This window comes from Phalaenopsis equestris, unplaced genomic scaffold, assembly GCF_001263595.1.
Source record: "Phalaenopsis equestris unplaced genomic scaffold, ASM126359v1 Scaffold000905, whole genome shotgun sequence".
NCBI lineage: Eukaryota > Viridiplantae > Streptophyta > Magnoliopsida > Asparagales > Orchidaceae > Phalaenopsis > Phalaenopsis equestris.
Window position 1 is genome coordinate 98,526 of NW_018165344.1, and position 20,588 is coordinate 119,113.

The 20,588-nt window shown below is 33.6% G+C and overlaps 1 protein-coding gene across 3 annotated transcripts in view; it reads right to left on the bottom strand.

Moving 5' to 3' along the window:
* Positions 1 to 733: 733 nt before the first annotated feature.
* Positions 734 to 20,588, bottom strand: part of LOC110032278 (tubulin gamma-2 chain) — an 85,576-nt gene continuing 65,721 nt past the window's right edge. The window contains exons 10-12 of one of the 3 annotated variants that reach the window (XM_020735853.1): positions 7,588 to 7,692; positions 1,109 to 1,181; positions 734 to 856 (exon numbers count right to left, since the gene is read on the bottom strand). In XM_020735853.1, the coding sequence (XP_020591512.1) occupies positions 1,113 to 1,181; positions 7,588 to 7,692 (174 nt within the window). In that variant the 3' untranslated portion in view covers positions 734 to 856; positions 1,109 to 1,112. Of the gene's footprint in view, positions 857 to 886; positions 1,182 to 7,587; positions 7,693 to 20,588 lie in introns of those variants that run through there. The other 2 variants (XM_020735852.1, XM_020735850.1) reach the window with 2 other exon arrangements.

Sequence of the window (20,588 nt, forward strand, 5' to 3'; positions counted from 1 at the left end):
GTGTTACCCTCTATTCCTTAGATGTGTTTCTTGAACATTGTTAGATACAACGATCCCACACCCATTCCATGAAAATTGACATGGGCTTAATCGAGCTTATACCATGCGTACATATATAGATTTTTAAAATGGATTGCTTTGATTACACAAGAAAATAAGTATGGCTATAAAACTTTGAGATATTCAAGTGGTTTGAAATTACATACATAAACTGTTTACGTTATTTCGATTATTTTGATGCTTTCGATAGGCTGATTACAAGATTAAACTTTCGCTTTAAGAGCGCTTCTATGTATCCGGCTATATTATTTTTCCTCATGATTTAAATGAATAAATTATTATAAATATTTTTTCAATAATACTTTTTCTCGTAATTTTAAATATAAAAAAAATTCAATAAAATTAAAATTAATTAAATAATTATGTTCAATAATAATAAAAAAAATAATTAAAATTTAATTATGAATTTTTAAATATAATAAATTTTTAAATCCTCAAATAAATAACCAAATAATTTCACATGATTTAACTAGATTTACTCGCTAGCCAAGCAATTTTTGGGATTTAGCCCTTTTTCAGATTTACTAAATCCAGCTTTATTTGAGGATTATACTCTTTCTATTATTATCGATGTCTCACAAAAAAATAAACACAAGTAAAATAAGATGAAGTTAAAATAATCTTAATGAGCTGAAATTAGATATTGATAAAATTCAAATTTCACAGCTGCTGATCTCAGGTCAAATTTAACAACGTATACATTTATGTTCTGCATCTCATGAAAGATTCATACATGGCAGCACAAACTATCAGAATCTTCAAATTTGAAAATAAAACCATATACGGTTATCTACAGCTTCAAAAAGAAGAGAAAAAAAAAAAAGCAGGATCAAAACGAGCACAAACTGTAATCATTTTATGCACATGATGGTGGGATGGGTACATGCTTCACACCAATGCCAGCAATATGGGCAACAACATTTAGAGCAAATTAGTCTCAAGATATTCGCTATAAGAAAGAATCCTCTTTAATTAACATGAGTAAATCCATGTTAGACAGACTAATTAATAACAGTTAAAATAACAAAAAATAATCTGCAAATCTTACTTGGTCATAGAGTTAACTTCGAATCCAACGATCCGGCAAGACTTCCTTCGCTGGTTAAAGCCCTATCCGAATTCTGCTTAATTGCATTTCATAAGTTTATTATGCGTGTGAAACCTCCTTGTTTCGGAAAGAGAATTTAAAATGGAAAAAGTACATACATACCACAATTCATATGTATTCTTATATCTAACACCTAAACTTCTTCATAGGGTTGTCAAAATGGCTCGATGTTTGCAAACGTTTTCGACTGGTTAAGAGGCTCGTGTTCGGCTCGTTCGCTAAGTTAACGAGCCGAACACGAATAACACAAACAAAGATTTGTTCTTTCGTGTTCGGCTCGTTTTGGTTCGAAATACTACTAATCAATTGACTACAAAACTACAAATATTTATAATCATTAAAGTATCAATTACGAATATAAAACTAAAATTATTAACTTAGATTCAAATGATGTTTAATATAAACAATAATTTTTAAATCTTGCCCCAATCTTTAACATCTTATGACTACGTGATTAGGGTTGTCAAAACGACTCTTTATTCGTGAACGGCTCGTGTTCGGCTCGCGGCGAACTCGAACACACTTTTTGAGCACGAAATATAAACGAGCCGAACTTGAGTTGAGCCTGGGCTCGCTCCTGTTTGGCTTGTTTACACCCCTACTTCTTGATAGTGTTCTAGGGCTTCTACAATATATTTAGAAAGCGGGCTTTGTGGGGACGTGATTGTGGAATGGTAAGGGAAGAATATATGAGTTTGACGACTTTTGGAGTGGGATAAATATCACTAGGAGGTTGTCCCGGCTAAAAACAACAAAGAAAGCACTGAAAAGATGAGGTACGCATGTGGAGCAAATTCACCACATTTCTGCACAAGCTATAAACATACGACTGGCAAAAAAAAAAATGCAACACTCCATTAGAGTAGAAATCAAAAATACAATCTCTAAACACACAAACTAAATCAGTTCTTAAAAAATTGGTAATATAAGATATAAATAGTCTCATGATAGAAATTACTCTATTTAGAAATAGCAACAACAAACAACAACAGCAAACCTTTATCCCAGCTATATAAATACTTTTTCTCCATGGTCCTATTGAGTGTCATGTTTTCATTTAATTCTAATAAATTAAGATAATTTTTTATATAATAAACAAGTCTTTCTAGGTTTACCTCTGTCTTTCTTAACATATGTCAAATCTAAAACATCTACTCTCCTAATCGGATCATCAAATGACCGACGTTTAAGGTGACCAAACCATCTAAAATGACTCTATCTAATTTTCTCCCCCCACTAGAGCTACACCAACCTTATCACGGATAAATTCATTTTGCATTTTGAAGTGTAAAGCCACTCATCGACCTTAGCATTCTCATCTCGGCAACACTTAACTTAGTTCTATGCTTCCCTTTTAAAGGCCAACGCCAACATTCAACATTCTGCGCCATAGAGCATTGCAGGTCTCCCCATCATCTTAAAAAATTTTTCTTTCAGTCTAAGCGATACTTTTCTAAACACACAATGAGCCTGAAGCATTTCTTCACTTCAACCAACCAAGTTGAATTCTACTAATAACATCCCCATCTATGTCATCATCACTTTGAACAATAGACCCAAGATATCTAAAGCGTTCACACTTTTAATAATTTGATCACCCATAGTTATAACTCTGTTACTAGAGCTACTACTAAAATTACATTCCATGTACTCAGTTTTAGTTCTATTCAAATGAAGGCCTTTAGACTCCAAAGTGGACCTCCATAATTTAAGTTTTTTCTGATCTCTTTCTCTAGTCTTATCCACAAAAAAAATATCATCAGCAAAAAGCAAACACCAAGGTACATCCTCCTGTAAATGTCCAGTAGTAAATGTCCAATAAGAGCATCCATAACTGAAGAAAAAAAATGGGCTTAAAGCTGATCCCTGATGTAATCCAACTAAAACAGGAAAATATTTGATCAATCCTCCTGTTCGAACACAAGTAACAACTCTAATATTCATATCTTTAATGACTTGAATATATGTCACATCTAAACTGTTCTTTTCTAAAACTCTCAAAAAACTCTCTTCGAACCCTTATCGTAAGCTTTTTTTAAATAAATAAAAATCAAATATAGATCCTCCTTATTCTCTATGTACTTCTTCATCAAACCTCTCAATAATATATAACTTCTATAGTAGACCTGTCATAGTAGACCTGTCTTCTATAGTAGACCAGTCCGGCATAAATCCAAACTAATTATGAGAAATCTTTGTAATACATCTTAACCTATGTTCAATTACCCTCTCCTATAATATTAAAGTATGACACATCGACTTAATTCCTTTATAATTTGCACACCCTTGCATCCCCCTTATTCCTAAAAATAGGAATCAAGATACCCTTCCTCCACACTTCAAACACCTTTTTAGTTTTTAAAATAATATTAAAGACTTCAGTGTGTCAAGAAACTCTCAAATCTCCTAAAAATTTCTAAACTTCAATTCGGATATCATCAAGTCCTACAGACTTTCCACCCTTAGTTGTTTTTAAAGTCTTTTCAACTTCTTTTTTACTAATACGATGGTAAAAATAAAATGTTTTATTATTATTATTAATGATATTAAGATCATTAAGGTCGATCGTATTTTCAAAAACTTCATTGAGAAGTTTAACAAAATAGCTCTTCCACCTATGTTGAATATATTTTTTTAATAAAAATGCTTTTTGATTTTCATCTTCAATACACTTGAGTTAATTTTTTTACTTTTCTTTTCTCTTGTTTCGCTAGTTTGCACATATATTTTTTACTCACTTTAATATCTAATCTATCATGAAGATAACTAAAAGCAGAATTTGTAGTTTCACAAATTCTTCTCTTAGACTCTTTACGGGTCATTTTATATTTTTCACATTTTTCTAAACTTTTACATTTAAACAAATTTTAACATAACTTCTTATGTTTTATCTTTTTTTCCACATTATTATTCTAGCACCAACCATTTTTATGTATAGAAACATTTCCTGTTGATTCTCAAAGTACAACTTTTACCACATATCTAATAGTGTTTGTAACTTTATCCCACATAAAATTTGCTTCTTCATGTACATCCCAAATATTGAAACCTTCACGTTTACTCATAAAAATAAATTTATTAATGCCTTTTTGGAGTCCCCATTAAATTATATGATAATGGTTCCTAATATTCTTTATTTTACAACTCATAACTTAAAATGTAAAACTTATAATCGATGTTGAGTGCTTAAATTTTCACTTGAAATGACATTAAAATCTTTACATTCTCGACGATCTCTTCTCATAAGAAAATAATATATTTGTACTTTATTATATCCATTCTTTCAGGTAATAATACGTTCATCTCTTTTCCTGAATAAAATACTAGTAATAACAAAATCATACGCTAGAGCAAAATCTAATATGACTTTATCTTCTTCATTAGTCTTTCCAAAATTGCAGCCACAATGAATAATTTTAAAATCTTCTACTACTCTACCAACATGTCCATTTAAATCTCCTCCAATACAAATTCTTTCTTCAAGAGGTAACATTTGTATTAATTCTTCTAGGTCATTCCAGAATTGTTCTTTAGAACCTATATTTAAACCTACTTGAGAAGCATAAGCACTTATAATATCAAAAAACTAAATATTAACAACAATTTTAAGTGATATAATTCTATCTTCAATTCTATTAATTTTTATAGCATTATTTTTCAAAGTCTTATCTAAAACCACACCTACATCATTCCTAGTGCGACTCTTATTTGAATACCAAAGTTTAAAATTAAATTATCGATCTCCTTAGCCTTTTCTCCAACTCATTTAGTTTCTTGAATACATAAGATATTTATTTTTATATGAATTATAGTATCAACTAATTTCATTAAGGACATAGGAAAAATAATAAAGGATAAAAATTTGTTAAAATTTGAGAGTCGACGCCCTATCACAATCCCACTAGCGATGCGGATTGGGATCAATGGAAACATCAGATTTCGTGATATGAAGGACTCATGGTAATGATGCCTGCATCATTCTCCCCAAGTAGACATTTTTTCTCTAGAAATATTTGAATCCCACTACCTGTTGGTCATTCTAACAAAACATCTATGGTGATTTTCAAAGCTACAGTTCACCACTACTGTCTCGCCATTGGCCTAGGACGACATTGATGAACTGAACTGGAATTTAATACGCAAATAACTCCATATAGCCTCCCATAAATAGCTAAAATGTTTCACAATTCTAGCATGTTGGATCTCCTCTGGAGGTCGATTGCATGCGTGGAAATATTGAAATTCTCTTATCTGGGGTTATCTTGTGTTTGGTATCAGCTCCTTAAGCTCATGGCTTTCTTGGACAACCAATATCAGTCCCGCTGATGCTTCTTTTACATCTACAAAGAAGGTAGCTCTAGACACATCCTCAAACTCTATATGAAAGCCCATTACCTCGGACTCACTACCTTATAAAACAAACAATATTAGTTCCGTTGAAGTTTTCCCAACGGGTTTGAGGTTGAATCACTAGAATCTCTCTCTCGTTGGCTACAATAAGATACTCCTCCTTGGCGTCTCACCTCCTGTCACTGTCAATTTTCATCAACTACACCCTACTCAGTGAATGTGATCATCATCTTGTTTGATCAAGTTGATGCAATGTGCCTAATACCGTGTCACTTAAAGAACTTGTTAGCTTAGACGAATTTAGGAGTGCTCGTTGTTCCACCTGTTCTTTACTCTTGATTGGCTTTTCCTTGGGCAAGGTAGGTTGGGATGCTCCGTTGGATGTACTCCGGTTACCGGATATGATAGTTGAATCTTATTTGAGAGGAGTGTGAACATGATACTGTTGTGTTGTCTCTCAAGGTAGAGTTTGCACGTCTTGTAATGTACAATAGGGTTGCAACTGTACCACGTTGGATGGTCTCAATCCTGCAAGTTATCTTGTAATTGCATGCTCCTTTGGTTCCACCAACTCACATTTCAACATGAGCTGATAAAATTCAGTTGTGTACTCCATTAAATAGTCTCACTAGTACAAGCTGTGGACTGTTATAAATATATCCTGTCGGTAATGCAGGGGAAGGTACTTGCACCGCATCTCCCTTTTTATCTAAAGACCATATAGTAATTTTACTTTTCCCCTCATGATGGCGTAAGCACTTCAAGTTCCCCCACCACAAAGAAGTTTTTCCTGAATTTAGTACCTATAAATTTAACTTTCGTCTTGGGGGACGCCTTTGTACTCAATAAACTCGTCAGGATCAATGGAACTCTTAAAATCCGGTAAATTAATTCTTCTCTAAGATCATAATTTCACCTTTGATATTCCATATTAAATCATTGGATTATTAGTTCATCATTGGAAATTAGTTGGTGGAATGGACTCACTTTCTTCTCTCAATCTAGTGAGTCACTGATATGGCTACACATGACCTCATCAGATTATCTCACTCGAAAACAACAAGCTTCTGTTGCAGTTGAAGAATTTCTCACTGTCTATCCTCCATAGTAAGCTCTCGGACATCTCATTATGGATTTCTCCTAGCAGCATTGTGTCATTTTCTTCATATTAGGTATTAAACAGATGTAGAATTGCAAATTAAAGATTGGTAGGTGTAGGGATGAAAATAAAGTGAAGGTAGAGAGGTTAGATTTTAAAAATCTAAGGTTAGAGCTGGGAATAGAAATATGAATACTTTGGGCATTGTTAATTTTTTTCTTTTTTTTAATTTAAATTTAATGTAAGAAAAATAAATCCTTAAAAATTTAGAGTTTATTGGGTTCTGATACCAGATGATACTATTCGAGGTGTTTAGAAAGCGGGTTTTGTGAGGGGGTAGTTCGACGGTGTCTGGATGAGGTTAATCGTTCGACAGTTATCCCGCTAAAAACAGTAAAGATAGCGTTGAACAAAGATAAACTATTGTCGAGGAGTTTTACCACCTATCCCTGCATAAGCTATATACATACCACTTGTACAAGAAAAAGAATACAGCACTACATTCGTGTATAAATCAGAGATTATATTTGTAAAACATGCAAATCGAATCAAAAGTTTGAATAATTGAAAATATGAGTTATAAAAAATATATGTTATAAAAAATCTCATAAAAGAAAATAACCTAATTTAAAAAAAAAAAGAAGAAATAGAAATGAAATAAAAAAGGAAAAAAAATTTGCTAAAATATGAGTCTATGTAGTTTGTGATCCGCAGAAACGTCGAATTCCGCAGAATAGTCGTATTGACCCATGTGCCACATCCATATTTATATTTTATAAATTTTGATGTCATAAACCTATGTATTAAGGAAATATCTTAATTTAAAAACAACTATTGTTTTCTGACGTGATATTAAAACTTTTTGCGTGATGCATGTAAATATGAAACTTTAGGTGTTATATATGTAAATATGTAAGAATTATGTGGTATGTACGTAAATGCCCCATTTAAAGTTCCTACACGAACCTACCTCCATACCCCACTTGATGTAATCTGGAGACTCGCATGCCTTGTATTCATCAACTAAGCTCTCTATTATTTCTCGAGATTCATCAAATTCAGAAAGGTCATTGTCCTGTTCAAACAGAATCAAAGAAGCATATAGGTAAGAGAAAATTGCACGCATGAGTGCAAAATAAACACTGTTAAGTTGTAATATGCTCATTAAGAGATTACATGTCATAGAAACAATAAACTAATCAAAGGATTTTAAGAAATGCAGTTCTACAAAGAATGCTACTTTAACTAGATTTTATTTGGCCGAGAAATAATGGCTAAATAAGAGTTTTAGGAACAGAAACAAAACCTTTGCATCTAATTTTTCGGAAGAATAAAAAGATAAATAAAATCTAACTTTCCAGAGAACGAGATATGGTCCTTCAGTTAAACAACAGTCTGGGCAAGTTAACTTAAAATTAACTTAATGTCAGTCTGATAGTTTCTTGGAAAAGCTCATTTTCTTGAGTTTTGTTGAAGCCTTCCAAAAATAATGTTTTTGAAGACTGATACCTATACTATTGAAGCCTATGCCACCCACTTTGCTTTATATCATACAGAATTTAAGTTTAAATCGATCATATCCCTATTCTTAGACGGAGCATATCTTTCAATTAATTTTGAGCACAAATCCCTTTTTTTTTTCTTTTTTCTTTTTTTTTTTCTTTTTTGACAAATTTCTCTTGAGGAGAAGCTAACTTTATAGGTACTGATTTGTAGTTGATTAAACTTGAAAAATAAAATTACTAGTGTGTAAGTAAACGGCAAACCCTTGGCTCTTTGATTCAAGAAAATATTTGTTTTGCGCTATATTTGTTTAGTTTTTTAAAAAGAATAACTTTTTTATGCCTCATAATAGCCATAATCTACCAAAAATGGTCGCCGCTATTTTTGAAGAAATACAGTCAGAAGTTTGAATACCCAATCTATGTCTATATCCCCACTATCTATGAAGAACGATGTTCCACCTTTTCACAACGCAGATTTGTTGATTTCATCATTCAATCGTTTTGTGATTTCTGAATTCAACAGAAAGAAACAACCATGGTAGAATGGAAAGCTTCAATTGGAAATATTAGTTTAACAGTGACATCAGATGGAAGTCTTCATTCATGCGTGTATCGCATATCATATGATCTAACTGAATTAGGTAATTTTGAAGGAGCTCTAACACAGAACTTGTGAGCTGAAAATTTAACAAAATCAATGTATCTAGGAGTTGTGCAATTATTTAATAGCAGAAATGAATTAAAGAGAAAGTTACATCTATAAGTAATGAAAAAGAACATTCAATTTAAGATTCAAAAGCAAGTGCAGATATTTGATATATCTGTTGCACTCCTGAAAAATGTTGAGAGAACTTGTGAGCAGAAAATTTAACAAAATCAAACGTGTTTGAGATCAAAAGCCATAAATTTGAACACAACTGTAGTCGAATGTTCAATAAAAATTCCATAAACAAGCTCAATCATGGCTCATTGGGCACTTTATCATACAGGATGAAACACTAAGATATTAATTTATCTTTACAAGAAGACTTGGCAATATTGCTAGCAAGTTACCACCTATGTAAAAGAATCGCCCAAAGCATCTTTATAAAGTTACTATCATATATGATTATGCTAAAGGGGAAAATTAATAACAATTGTTGATCTTGAGCTTGATAGTGCCAGATATTTCAAGTATTAATAATTCGTTCTAAGTTATTGTATTCAAGGCTTCAAATGATAAGTCCACCAAGATTAAGTGTAGATGGAACATTTATAAATACATGATGTGAACTTATGGCGGTGGCGCAAGATACTAATACTCAAATTTACCCAATAGCATTTATAATAGTTGACTAAAAAAATAATATATGGGTATACTTCATGATTAAATCAAGGGAGTCAATAAATAATGAAAAGATTATATTTATCTTTAATAGACATAATAGCATTGTCTATAGTTTACCAACCATTATTCTAGAGAGATTGTGAAACTTGCATTCATCCTGTTGCATTGAATATCACAGTAAAATTCAAAATTAATAATTGCAACAAGAAAAATTACTTGGTTTTCACAACTTACAAAAGAGTTGAGTGCTACAGGCACATTTACAAAATTCATTTAGAGAACTTAGTCATAGCTGCCTATCTAAAGAATGAAGTTGACTTTAAGACGTCAACTTGTGCTTTCATCTTGGAAGCCAATACAACTAAATAACCTATATTTTAGAGAGCATCAATATTATTACTATAAGTGCACACTAGTATCTAGTGACTATTTTATTTAATTTTTTGAAGCAAACAATATAGAAATGGTTTTTGGATGGATGCACCATTATGTTGAATACAGTAAATTATTTTGGCAAAAAAAAAAAAAGCATTAAGGAAGCTCTCGAACAAAGTTTGATTTTCCAACCCATTAGTCAACTTAGATAGCATAAATTTTACAATGATCTGGATGGCTCAATTAGCGCGAGAGGGCATACATGCATAAAAAATTGGCGATGGGTCTCCTGCAAATATTCTATTAGTTGTATTTTAGGGCCGAGCTATTAGCTTCTATAATTTGTGCAAAATAATTTATTTTATACTTAATAAACATAGTTAGGTGTACATTTTAAAAATATGCTGATTAGAAATGAAAAACCTTGAGAAATTCCAAAAGAAACAAAAAATATTGTCATACCTGTTATGGTATATTGAAATAGAAAGATCGACGACGACGAAGCGAAAAAATAGAACGAGAAAATTCACAATAAAAAATAACACACAGTTTTACGTGGTTCGGCAAATTTTTGCCTACAACCACGGAGTTGCAGAGAATTTTACTAATTGAGGAATTTACACCAGCCAATCATCTCCACTTACAAGAGCAAACTCTTTCTCACTTCTTCACTCTTCTCTCTTTACAATGAGATACACCGAAGAAGAAGAAAAAATATAAGAGAAAATCTATTTGTCTTCTGTCGCAAGCTTTCAAGAAGAAACAACCTTCTTCGTTCTGCCAAGCACGCCGAGCTTGCTATGCGATATTTGTTGCATCCTTCCTCTGGTTCACGTCTCACGCCTTTTTACTCTGCAAGAAGTTCCGCCTTTTGCCTTTTGCTTTTTCCCGTAAGCCACACGCACTCGGAACTAATTTTCTGGAGAATTGCTGCTTAAGAAACCATCAAATACAATTTTATTCTGCTTAATTTAAAGATGTCGGGAACAGTTTTTTTTTACATGAACAGGTGGGATCGGTTAACAAGGAAGTGAGGAGATGCGGCCTTTTAATCTCAAAATTGTTAGATATAAGTGGGTCCGGCTCCACTTTTAACAAAAAATCTTCCACTTGGAAACTGATACACTGGCAACAATATCTTATTCCTCAAACTGATATCCTCAACTTACGGCATAACCCTTTTCTTTAAACATGAATCCTCCACCTCTGCAACTCAAGGCCCCTGTCTTCAAGCTAGAAGATCAACTGAAGCTGCGCACAACTTCAGTTTCTCAAGCATAACACCCTTTGTTTACATATCAGCAGGGTTCTGACTTCCATAAATTTTCTCAAGAAATAATTGTCTGTCATCCAACAATGACCGTATGAAGTGATACCTGATCTGAATATACTTAGTCCTGGACTGAAATGCTGGATTCCTGGTAAAAAATATGGCGCTCTGACTATCACTGTAGAAAATGTCCTTCTGATTCTTCTTGCCCAATTCTTTCAAGAAGTTTTGTTGTCAGATCAACTCCTTTGCAACCTCTGACACTGCTATATACTCAGTTTCTGTAGTAGACAACGAGACTGTCTTCTGTAGATTAGAATCTCATGACACTGTTGTGCCACCAAGAGTATAAATATAACCCGTAGTACTTCTTCTAGTATCAATGTCTCCAACTGGATCAACATCAACATAACATTGTACTTCCCGAGAAACAAAAGCAAATTTCTACAGAGCCTCTTAGGCACCTCAAAATCCGCTTCACTGCTTCTCAAAGTTCCTTTCCTGGATTATTCATGCATGTGCTAACAACTCTCACTGCATGGGCAATCTGCATGGGCAATATCAGACAATATCAGATCTGGTGCAAACCATAGCATACATAAGTGAACTAATAGCTAAAGCATAAGGAACCTTACTCATGTGGTTTCGTTCATCCTCCAACTTGGGTGACTGATTCTTGCTGAGTTTCAAGTGACTTCCCAAGGGTGTGCCAACTGGTTTGGCCTTATCCAAGTTGAACTGCTAAGTACCTATTTCACATACTCAGCCTGAGAGAGTCTCAACATGCCTCTGACTCTCTCTGACAATTCTCATGCCAAAGATTTGTTTTGTCGCTCCCAAATCCTTCATTGTAAAGTGTTTTGACATCTGCTCCTTCAAATTATCGATTTCATCAATACTAGCCCCTGCAATAAGCATATCATCCACATACAACAGTAGGAGGAATTATAAAAATACCTGACATAGCAACAGTGATCTACCTGACATCTGTTGCAACCTGCACTGTGCATGAAATTATCAAATTTCTTATACCACTGTCTAGAAGCTTGCTTCAAATCATACAAGATCTTCCTCAATCTGCAAACTGACTCTTTCTTTCCTTGTACCAGGTTGATGCATGTAGTTGTCTTCTTCAAGATCTCCATGAAGAAAAACGATCTTCACATCTAACTGTTCAAGGAAGAGATCTTCAGTAGCCACCATAGTCAGAATCATTTTGATGGTTGTAAGCTTCACCACATGAGAGAAAATCTCGAAATTATCAATATTGTGCTTCTGCTGAAAACCTTTTATAACAAGTCTAGTCTTGTATCTCTTACTGTCATCATGCTCAGTCTTCACCCGGTACACCCACTTGTTGTGTAATGTATTCTTCCCAGATGAAAATTCTACCAACTCCCAAGTTTGATTTTCTAACAGAGAATCCATCTCCTCAATGGCAAGCTCTCACTTGCTTGAATTTTAATCATGCAAGGTTTTTCATATTAATGTTAGTTTGTACTTAATAAATACTAAATCATTTAAACGCTTTTAATATAACAATATTTTATTATTCATAAGAATCTGCAAAAAAAAATTCATAATGAAATATACAACATATGAATTATTTAGTATATTCAAAATTACTAAAGCACCAGCATGCTCAAAGATATGTTTATGTTCCTCTCATATCTAGCAACTCTACAAGCCAACCATAAAATCATAATAGCTAATCTTTTGTGAAATTAAGACTAATGCATCATACATCTCCCAGCACACCGATGTATTGAATATATATACCATGTTCACAATAGCAACAACAAGTCTTTATCTCACTAAATGGGGTCAGCTACATGAATCCTATTTCTCTATTGTGTCCTATTGGGTGTCAAATTTTCATTTAATTCTAATATATTAAGATCATTTTTTATACAATATGCCCAAGTATTTTTTAGGTCTACCTCTGCCTTTTTTTAACATAAGTTGAATCTAAAACATCTACTATCATAACTGGATCATCAGATGGTTAACGTTTAATGCGACCAAACAATTTAAGACGATTCTCTAATCTTTCTGCCACAAGAGCTATACCAACCCATTCACGGATAGAATCATTTCACATTTTGTCTCTAAGTGTCAAGCCACTCATCCACCTAAGCATTCTCATCTCATTAACACTTTTATGCTTCTCTTTTAAAGGCCAATATCATGTGCAATAAACCATTACAGATCTCACCACCATCTTATAAAATTCTCCTTTCTAAGCAGTAATTTTCTCTCATACAATAGGTCTAATGCATTCATCCACTCAATCAACCAGCTTGAATTCTACTAATAACATCCCCATCTATATCACTATCACTTTGAACAATAGACCCAAGATATTTAAAATTATGACATGTTCATTAGAAAAAATTATAATAAAAAATTCAAAATTAAATAAAAGTTTCAATATCTATAGATGTAGATTTCTTATTATTATTGTGTATTATGTACTAAATTACAAATAAGCCAATGACATTATTATAAATAGAGTTCTTAATCTATTAAGATTCTATCACTTGGGTCTCCTAATATGCTAACAAACGCCTTCTATCAATTGTCCATTTGATAGTATAAGATATTCTTTTAAAAAAACTACATTAAAATATTATAAATTTTGATGTATGTAAGATCAATATAATTGGAACTGTCTAGCACCAGTTCAACTAAACTGGTACTAGCCAATTCATTACGCAATTGATAAGAAGACAAAAAGGAGGCAGTGAGGCTGACGAAAAAAGAATGGTCGAATCCCACGACAATAAAGTGGAAGACGAGAAAAGAAGTGTCAATTAAGAGCAGCGGTGTGCAAGCAAAAGGGCGTCCATGCGTAGGAGCGTTCAACAATCATTCACGTGTCGAACAAAAATTTAATGGTGAGATTTAAAGAGGCATATTAATTTAATGATTTAAAACTAGTATAAATTAAATTTTCTTCATTCTTAAATGTAAAATAAAACAAAGCTAACATAACCTCTTATTAATGAAACTCGATATTTTTGAAATATAATAAAAGCACAAATAATAGCTAAAACTAAGAAATTTATTCATAAAGGATAATAGATATATAATATTAATTGGTCAATTTTAATCTCAAAGGTTAAGTGGATAGATAAATTGGAAAGATAAATTGATGCTAAAACAATTAATATTCTTAGAAAATTTGCCCTAATATTGAATAAAAATAACAAGACATGGAATCAAGTTATGATGATATATTATAATATAAAATTTATGTCTAAGTGAAATAAAAGCATAAGTTAATATTAAAGGCAAATACAAACAACTGTTTTAGCTTTAGATAAAATAGCATATTTAAAATTTTAATTATGATATGCAAGTTATAATAAAATAAATTAATCATAATTTTTACTAAACAAAAAAAAGAAGACAATTTATTTTATTTTTGTAGTTCTGAAGTTTTAATTGAATTAATAAATTTATAATATTAAAATTTTGATAAAAGTATTCAAGTATTAACAATAATAAATTAAATATTTTGAATAAAAAAAGGATGAGATAAAGAAATTTAATGTTTGTACATGATCATTTAGATACTTTGCTAAAAATATGGCCTTTTAAAGGGTAATACAGCAATAACAACAAGCTTTTATCCCATTAAGTGGTGTCAGCTACATGAATCTTTTTCTCCACTGTGTCCTACTGAGTGTCATATTTTCATTCAATTCTAATAGGTTAAAATTATTTTTATACAATATGCCCAAGTCTTTTTAGGTGTAACTCTGCCTTTCTTAACATAAGTCGAATCTAAAACGTATACTCTCTAACTGGATCATCATATTGTTGATGTTTAACATGACCAAACCATCTAAGACGACTCTCTCTGATCTTGTTTGCCACTAGCTATACCAACGCGCTATCATTACCAGGTCTCAAGTCCCGAATGTGAAAAGTGAAGGGTTATGTTAGGTAGTCGACAAACAGCATAAAAATTTTTATCAAAAAATTATGACATCACCTTTTAAGGGATAAAAAGACAGAAATATCACGACCCAACCCAAAGCTTGAAATTAACTAAGAAGGATACAGACAGTCGAACCCTATGAATTTAAATTTTCTATATTAATATATAATTTAATAGATGAAATAGCTACTACTCAAATTAAATTAAAGTGGTACAATCAAAATCAACTCGTCTCGTTGTTGGTTGTCTGCGTCTTCTATAAACATTTTCCCTTATATCACTCATCACAATCAAAATCATCTCGTTCTTGGTTGTCTGCATCTTCCATAAATGTTTTCCCTTATATCGCTCATCATTAACTGCTTAATTAAATTGAAAATTTAGTTTAAAACAACTGTGAGCTAAATGAGCAAGTAAATACTCATAGTCATAAACTATATTAAAATAAGAGAAAAAGAAGTAATATATATGTCAATCAAGCTTTTAATAAATCAATAAAAATATTTGATGTTATTCAAAAAACCTTACTATATCAATATCATTATATATGTACAACCGTCACAGAAACACCGTCTAACAATTATGTCATATTCAATATTTTTTTTCATATACATGCACGAGTATCTTAGTGTTCCCCTACTAGTATCATCAAGGAGTGACTCCATCATGGTCAGTCATGCACATATAAGCAATCAACATAAACATATCTTTCATATGCTCATCACATTCAATTCAATACACTCAATATGCTACACTTCAAACATTTCTAACAATGAGACCAATAAAGGAAAATATATAAATTAAATAAAATTTGTGCAAATATCATTATCTTCTAATGCATAAAAATCAAGAAGAATCAAAATATTATCGTAGATTAAAAGTAAAAGTACTCACTTCGATGACGATTAATTTACTATTGGCGTGGACGTCGACTCTTCTAAAATCAAAAGCCTGTGGCATGATTTAAAATTTAATTAAACTACTATTTTAATAAACTATTAACTTTCTATTATTTAAATGTTAGATTTCTTTCTATTATTTAAATGTTAGATTTTCTTTATGTAAGCACGCTTAATTTCTATTCAATATAAGTATATGTATTTATGTATGTATGTATCTATTTCCTTTTAATATATATATATATATATTATTATTATTATTATTATTATTATTATTATTATTATTATTATGCTTTAAAATTATACAAATCTTACCTCAGTCGAGTCTTCCTTCCCCTCTCACGCCTCCCCCACGCACGCAGAAGGATCTCATGACACCTCCCTTCCACTCCAAGCTTTTGGTCAAGCAAGGAAGGCTTTGCACTTCTCCTCCATCCTCTCTGCAAGCCGCAAGTCAAAGCCTCCTTCCTCTAAGAGCCGCAGAAATTCTCTTCCTCCAAATTGCTAGAGTAAGGCATGGCAGGTCGCCGAGTGTCTCACGCCTCAGAACTTGTGTCAATGGGGGACAAATTGCTCATTTTCCCCTCTCCTTCCTCCACTTGCTGCTCGCGACACTCGATAAAGCTCGCTCAAGCCCACTTAGGCTCGATCGTGAACATTGGAGGGACACAAAGCACTGGGTATGCCGCTCATCTCTTCCTCCTGCGATTTCTTCTCTTTCTCTCTCGCTCCCTCCACCCTAAACCTCACGTCATCCTCCTCTCCTTCGCACGCCGCTCGAGTCCCAGGTAACTAGGTCTGTGATGTAGAGTCTGTTTGGGGCAATTGTAGCTTATCCAGCTTATTCAGATAAACAACTCATCCTAATCAACTGCTGATCAGCAGCTCATCCTGATAAGTTGATTGGTTGTTTGATTTGTTCCTTTAAAAAACAGTTCAAACGCTCATTTGTAGTTGTTTCTGGATAAATGATCATTCTGCCCCTGATCCGGAAAAGTTATTTAGCTGTTTGGTTTGTGTGTTTGAAAAATAATTGATTTGTAGTTTTTTTCTGAATAAATGATCATTCTGACACAGCGCAGTGTTGTTGTTTGTAACAGAACTTTAACGGCTATACATTTTACAGTTAAGAAGTAAAAAAACCACTTCATTACAGTACCAAAAAAGATATACATCTCACTTAAGAATGAGTATCAAAAAACATAATAAAAAGGAAATAAAAATTAAAAATTACAATATAATGTATGATAATATTCATTTTAAAATGTAGAAGAAGCGTGTCATGAGCAACGTTGTCCGGTTGAGACACCGTCAAACCCCGAGCAACATTGTTCGGTTGAAATACTGTCGAACTTTGAGCGACGTTCACCAGTTGGGATACCGTCAAACACCAAGCAAACTTGTCTGGTTGGGATGCTATAGAATCGGTCGGACTGTCTGTCCACCTAAAGAACTTATAGTCTTCCGGTCTGTCTGCCTACCGTATGCACCTGTAGAACTGCGGCACGTAGCTATGTCTCTTGCGCGACGTGAGAAACAAAGACGGCAGTCCACAGCAGCATAGCACTCACCCGGAGTTCCCCGAAAACCTGTAACTCATCTTCCTACAATTATTCAAGAGAGAACGCGTCCGTCATAAAATTAGATGAAATAAACAAATAAAACGTTTAATTTGAAAATGATAATTAACTTAAGAGTTCACATGGGTAAAATTATTACCTCTAACTTTTTAGTCAACCATTCCTTTGAAGCATCAACGATACGATTGATAGGATCTCATCACAATCTCGTGGATCCCCGTTTCAGCTCCTTCCATAACTTCCAGTCCTTTTTTTGGTTGATCTAACTTGTTCTTGAAATTTAACTCACACAAACAAGAACAAGAGAGCACACCCAAGCCACAATAAACAACAATCACAGGTACCACACACAAGAACACCTAACATTCGCCACCAAACCCACACACCCAAGAACAGGAGAGCATACCCAAGCCACCATCAACACCTCACACGACCATCACACACAAGCACACATCACATCCACCACCAACCCACACACCCAAAGGCATGAGAGCACACCCAAGCCAACATAAATACCACTCACAACCACTAAACACAAGCACACCTCACTTCCAACACCAAACCCACACACCCAAGGCCACCAAAACACACACTCTAAGCCACCATAAACACCACTCACAGCCACCAAAGAGGAGTGCACTTCACATCCACCGCCAACCCACACACCCAAGGACTGCAGAGTACACGCACCATAAACACCACTCACAGCCACCAAAGAGGAGTCCAACCCACACACCCAAGGACTGCAGAGTACACGCACAGCTCACATTCAACACCAACCCACACACCCAAGACGACCAGAATACACACCCCAAGCCACCATGAGCACCACTCACAGCCACCACAGAGGAGCACACCTCACATCCACCACCAACCTACACATAGAGGATGACTAGACTTGCCAAAGAAGGGGGGATGGTTTAACCACATTAAGGAATCTAATGAATAAAAAATTCCATACAGTTTTTGGTATTATACATCATTCACAAACTCTTAGATCAAATAGAAAAAATATTTGACTCCAACTCCTACATTATGATCATCCATCCTAAGACACTCTTCTAACGTGAGCATAAGTGATTAATGTCCATATAACACAAGGCCATATCAGCTCAACCTTGTTAGTTTACATTTCCCTTCATAAAAATTGTGTACAGGCTTGCTCAATTAAATAAATACATAAGCAAATATTATATGAAAAGAAATCGAGTTATTGAGTGCAAAACTTCGCTTACTGCCTCAGATAGAAGCTATTATGCTTTTTTTATTTTTTTCATTTTACATTTTCAAGTCAACATCTTGCCAAAATTTTCAAAATGAGTTGCACTGTGCCAAAAAATCAAGCCAACCAAAGTAATGTTCTCCACTGGAAGACGCTAAAAAAGCCAAAGAAACCAAATGTAAAATGTCAGTCCCTCAATTAATCTCACACACAGCCACCATAATTTCACAGAATGCCAAAGAAACCCAAAGAAAATGTCAGTCCCTTGATAAATTTCATCAGAAATGGGGAAAGCATTTCATCAGAAACAAGGAAAGCAAAACCAAAATAAATCAAATCCTTCGATATTCTTCACATAAAACCAATTCATCAAGAAGAACGCCACACTTTATCGAATCGCAGAGATAAAAAGAGCTAGGGGATGAGAAAAGAAGGAGAATCGCAGAGCAGCACACCTTACCGAATCGCAGAGAGGAAAAGAGAAGGAGAATCGCAGCAGAGAAGAGAAAACTAAGTTTAGTTTGAAGAGTTCAAACTTGCAAAAGACTAAAGACTTTAAAATCCTAATGTAGGAATCGGAAAATAAAACTAAGTTTTTTTGGAATTTTTCAGAGGTAGAAGGTTCATACTTCTGTGACACTAGTTTAGTGATTCCTCAATGTTTTTCCTATGAGTTCTCCCATGTTATTGTTGAAAACAAGAGAAAAGTTATCCTTCGACTATATCAAGGTCATAAGAAGCGTTGGAAACTCGTATTACAATTAATATAGCTTAACTATGCAAGCTTCCTAGGAATCTTCTAGTCCGGTGTCTAGGCTGCACTCTTCTACTTGGGAGTATATCTATTTCACTGTATAAATCTGTAATAACCTACTTGTTCTTCTAATCGACGGTTAGAAGTCATATATCATAAAAGGTTTAACTTCCTAATTAGCTAGATTAAAAGTAAACTACGATCAAAAGGTTAATACATCAATGTGTGAAATTCAAAACATAGAAAAACGTCTAAGGAAAAACACAAGGACAAAACAATGAAGAAATCACATGCTTCCATCACAGGAGTGAAAAAAGAAAACACAATACTCTTCTTTGATAACATTAAAGAAACCTGCATAAAAAGGCACAAAAACTCAAACTCGGGCCAATCTCTCCTTGCAATACGGCACAATCCACTCCGTATAAAGCAAGTTCTCTGTTGATTTCCTTGTACAAGTGGGCACAAATCTCTCCCTCACAACTCTCAACAACTATAGCAGAAGACCCTAGAAATCCTCTCCAAAGGAAATCTATTGAAGAAACCCTAAGGCACACCATGACTCAAAACTGGCCAAAACAAAGCCTCCAATAGCCAAGACTTAACCCAAAGCTTCAATTACATATTTTATATAGTTAGGGCACAAAATTGGCAAGGAAATCCTTTCAATTTCCTCAATCCGTAGAACAGAACGTAAGTGTGTTGATGGCACGAGTTGCGACATGATGCAGACGTGCAGGGTTGCGGCACGGGGGTGCTTGAGGCTCGTTTGGGTGGTGCGTATGTGAAGTTAACGGGTGCAGAGTGTCATGGCAATGTCGGCCGTTTTATTGTTCAACTTCACTTTCGTAGTTTGAAAAGGTGGTGATTTTGTGATTTTGAAAATAATTTAAATATAAATATAATTTTTTTAAAGAAGTAACATTTTAATTTTTAAAATAAATGAGACCAAACGAGTCTCACATTTTTAAATAGTTTAGATGATTTAATACAATACTACAAGCAATACATTTATCCCGAAGAATAAATATATCACTTGTAATAGGGATTTAATCATCTACACTAAACAATTTGTGACATCCGTTTGGTCTGC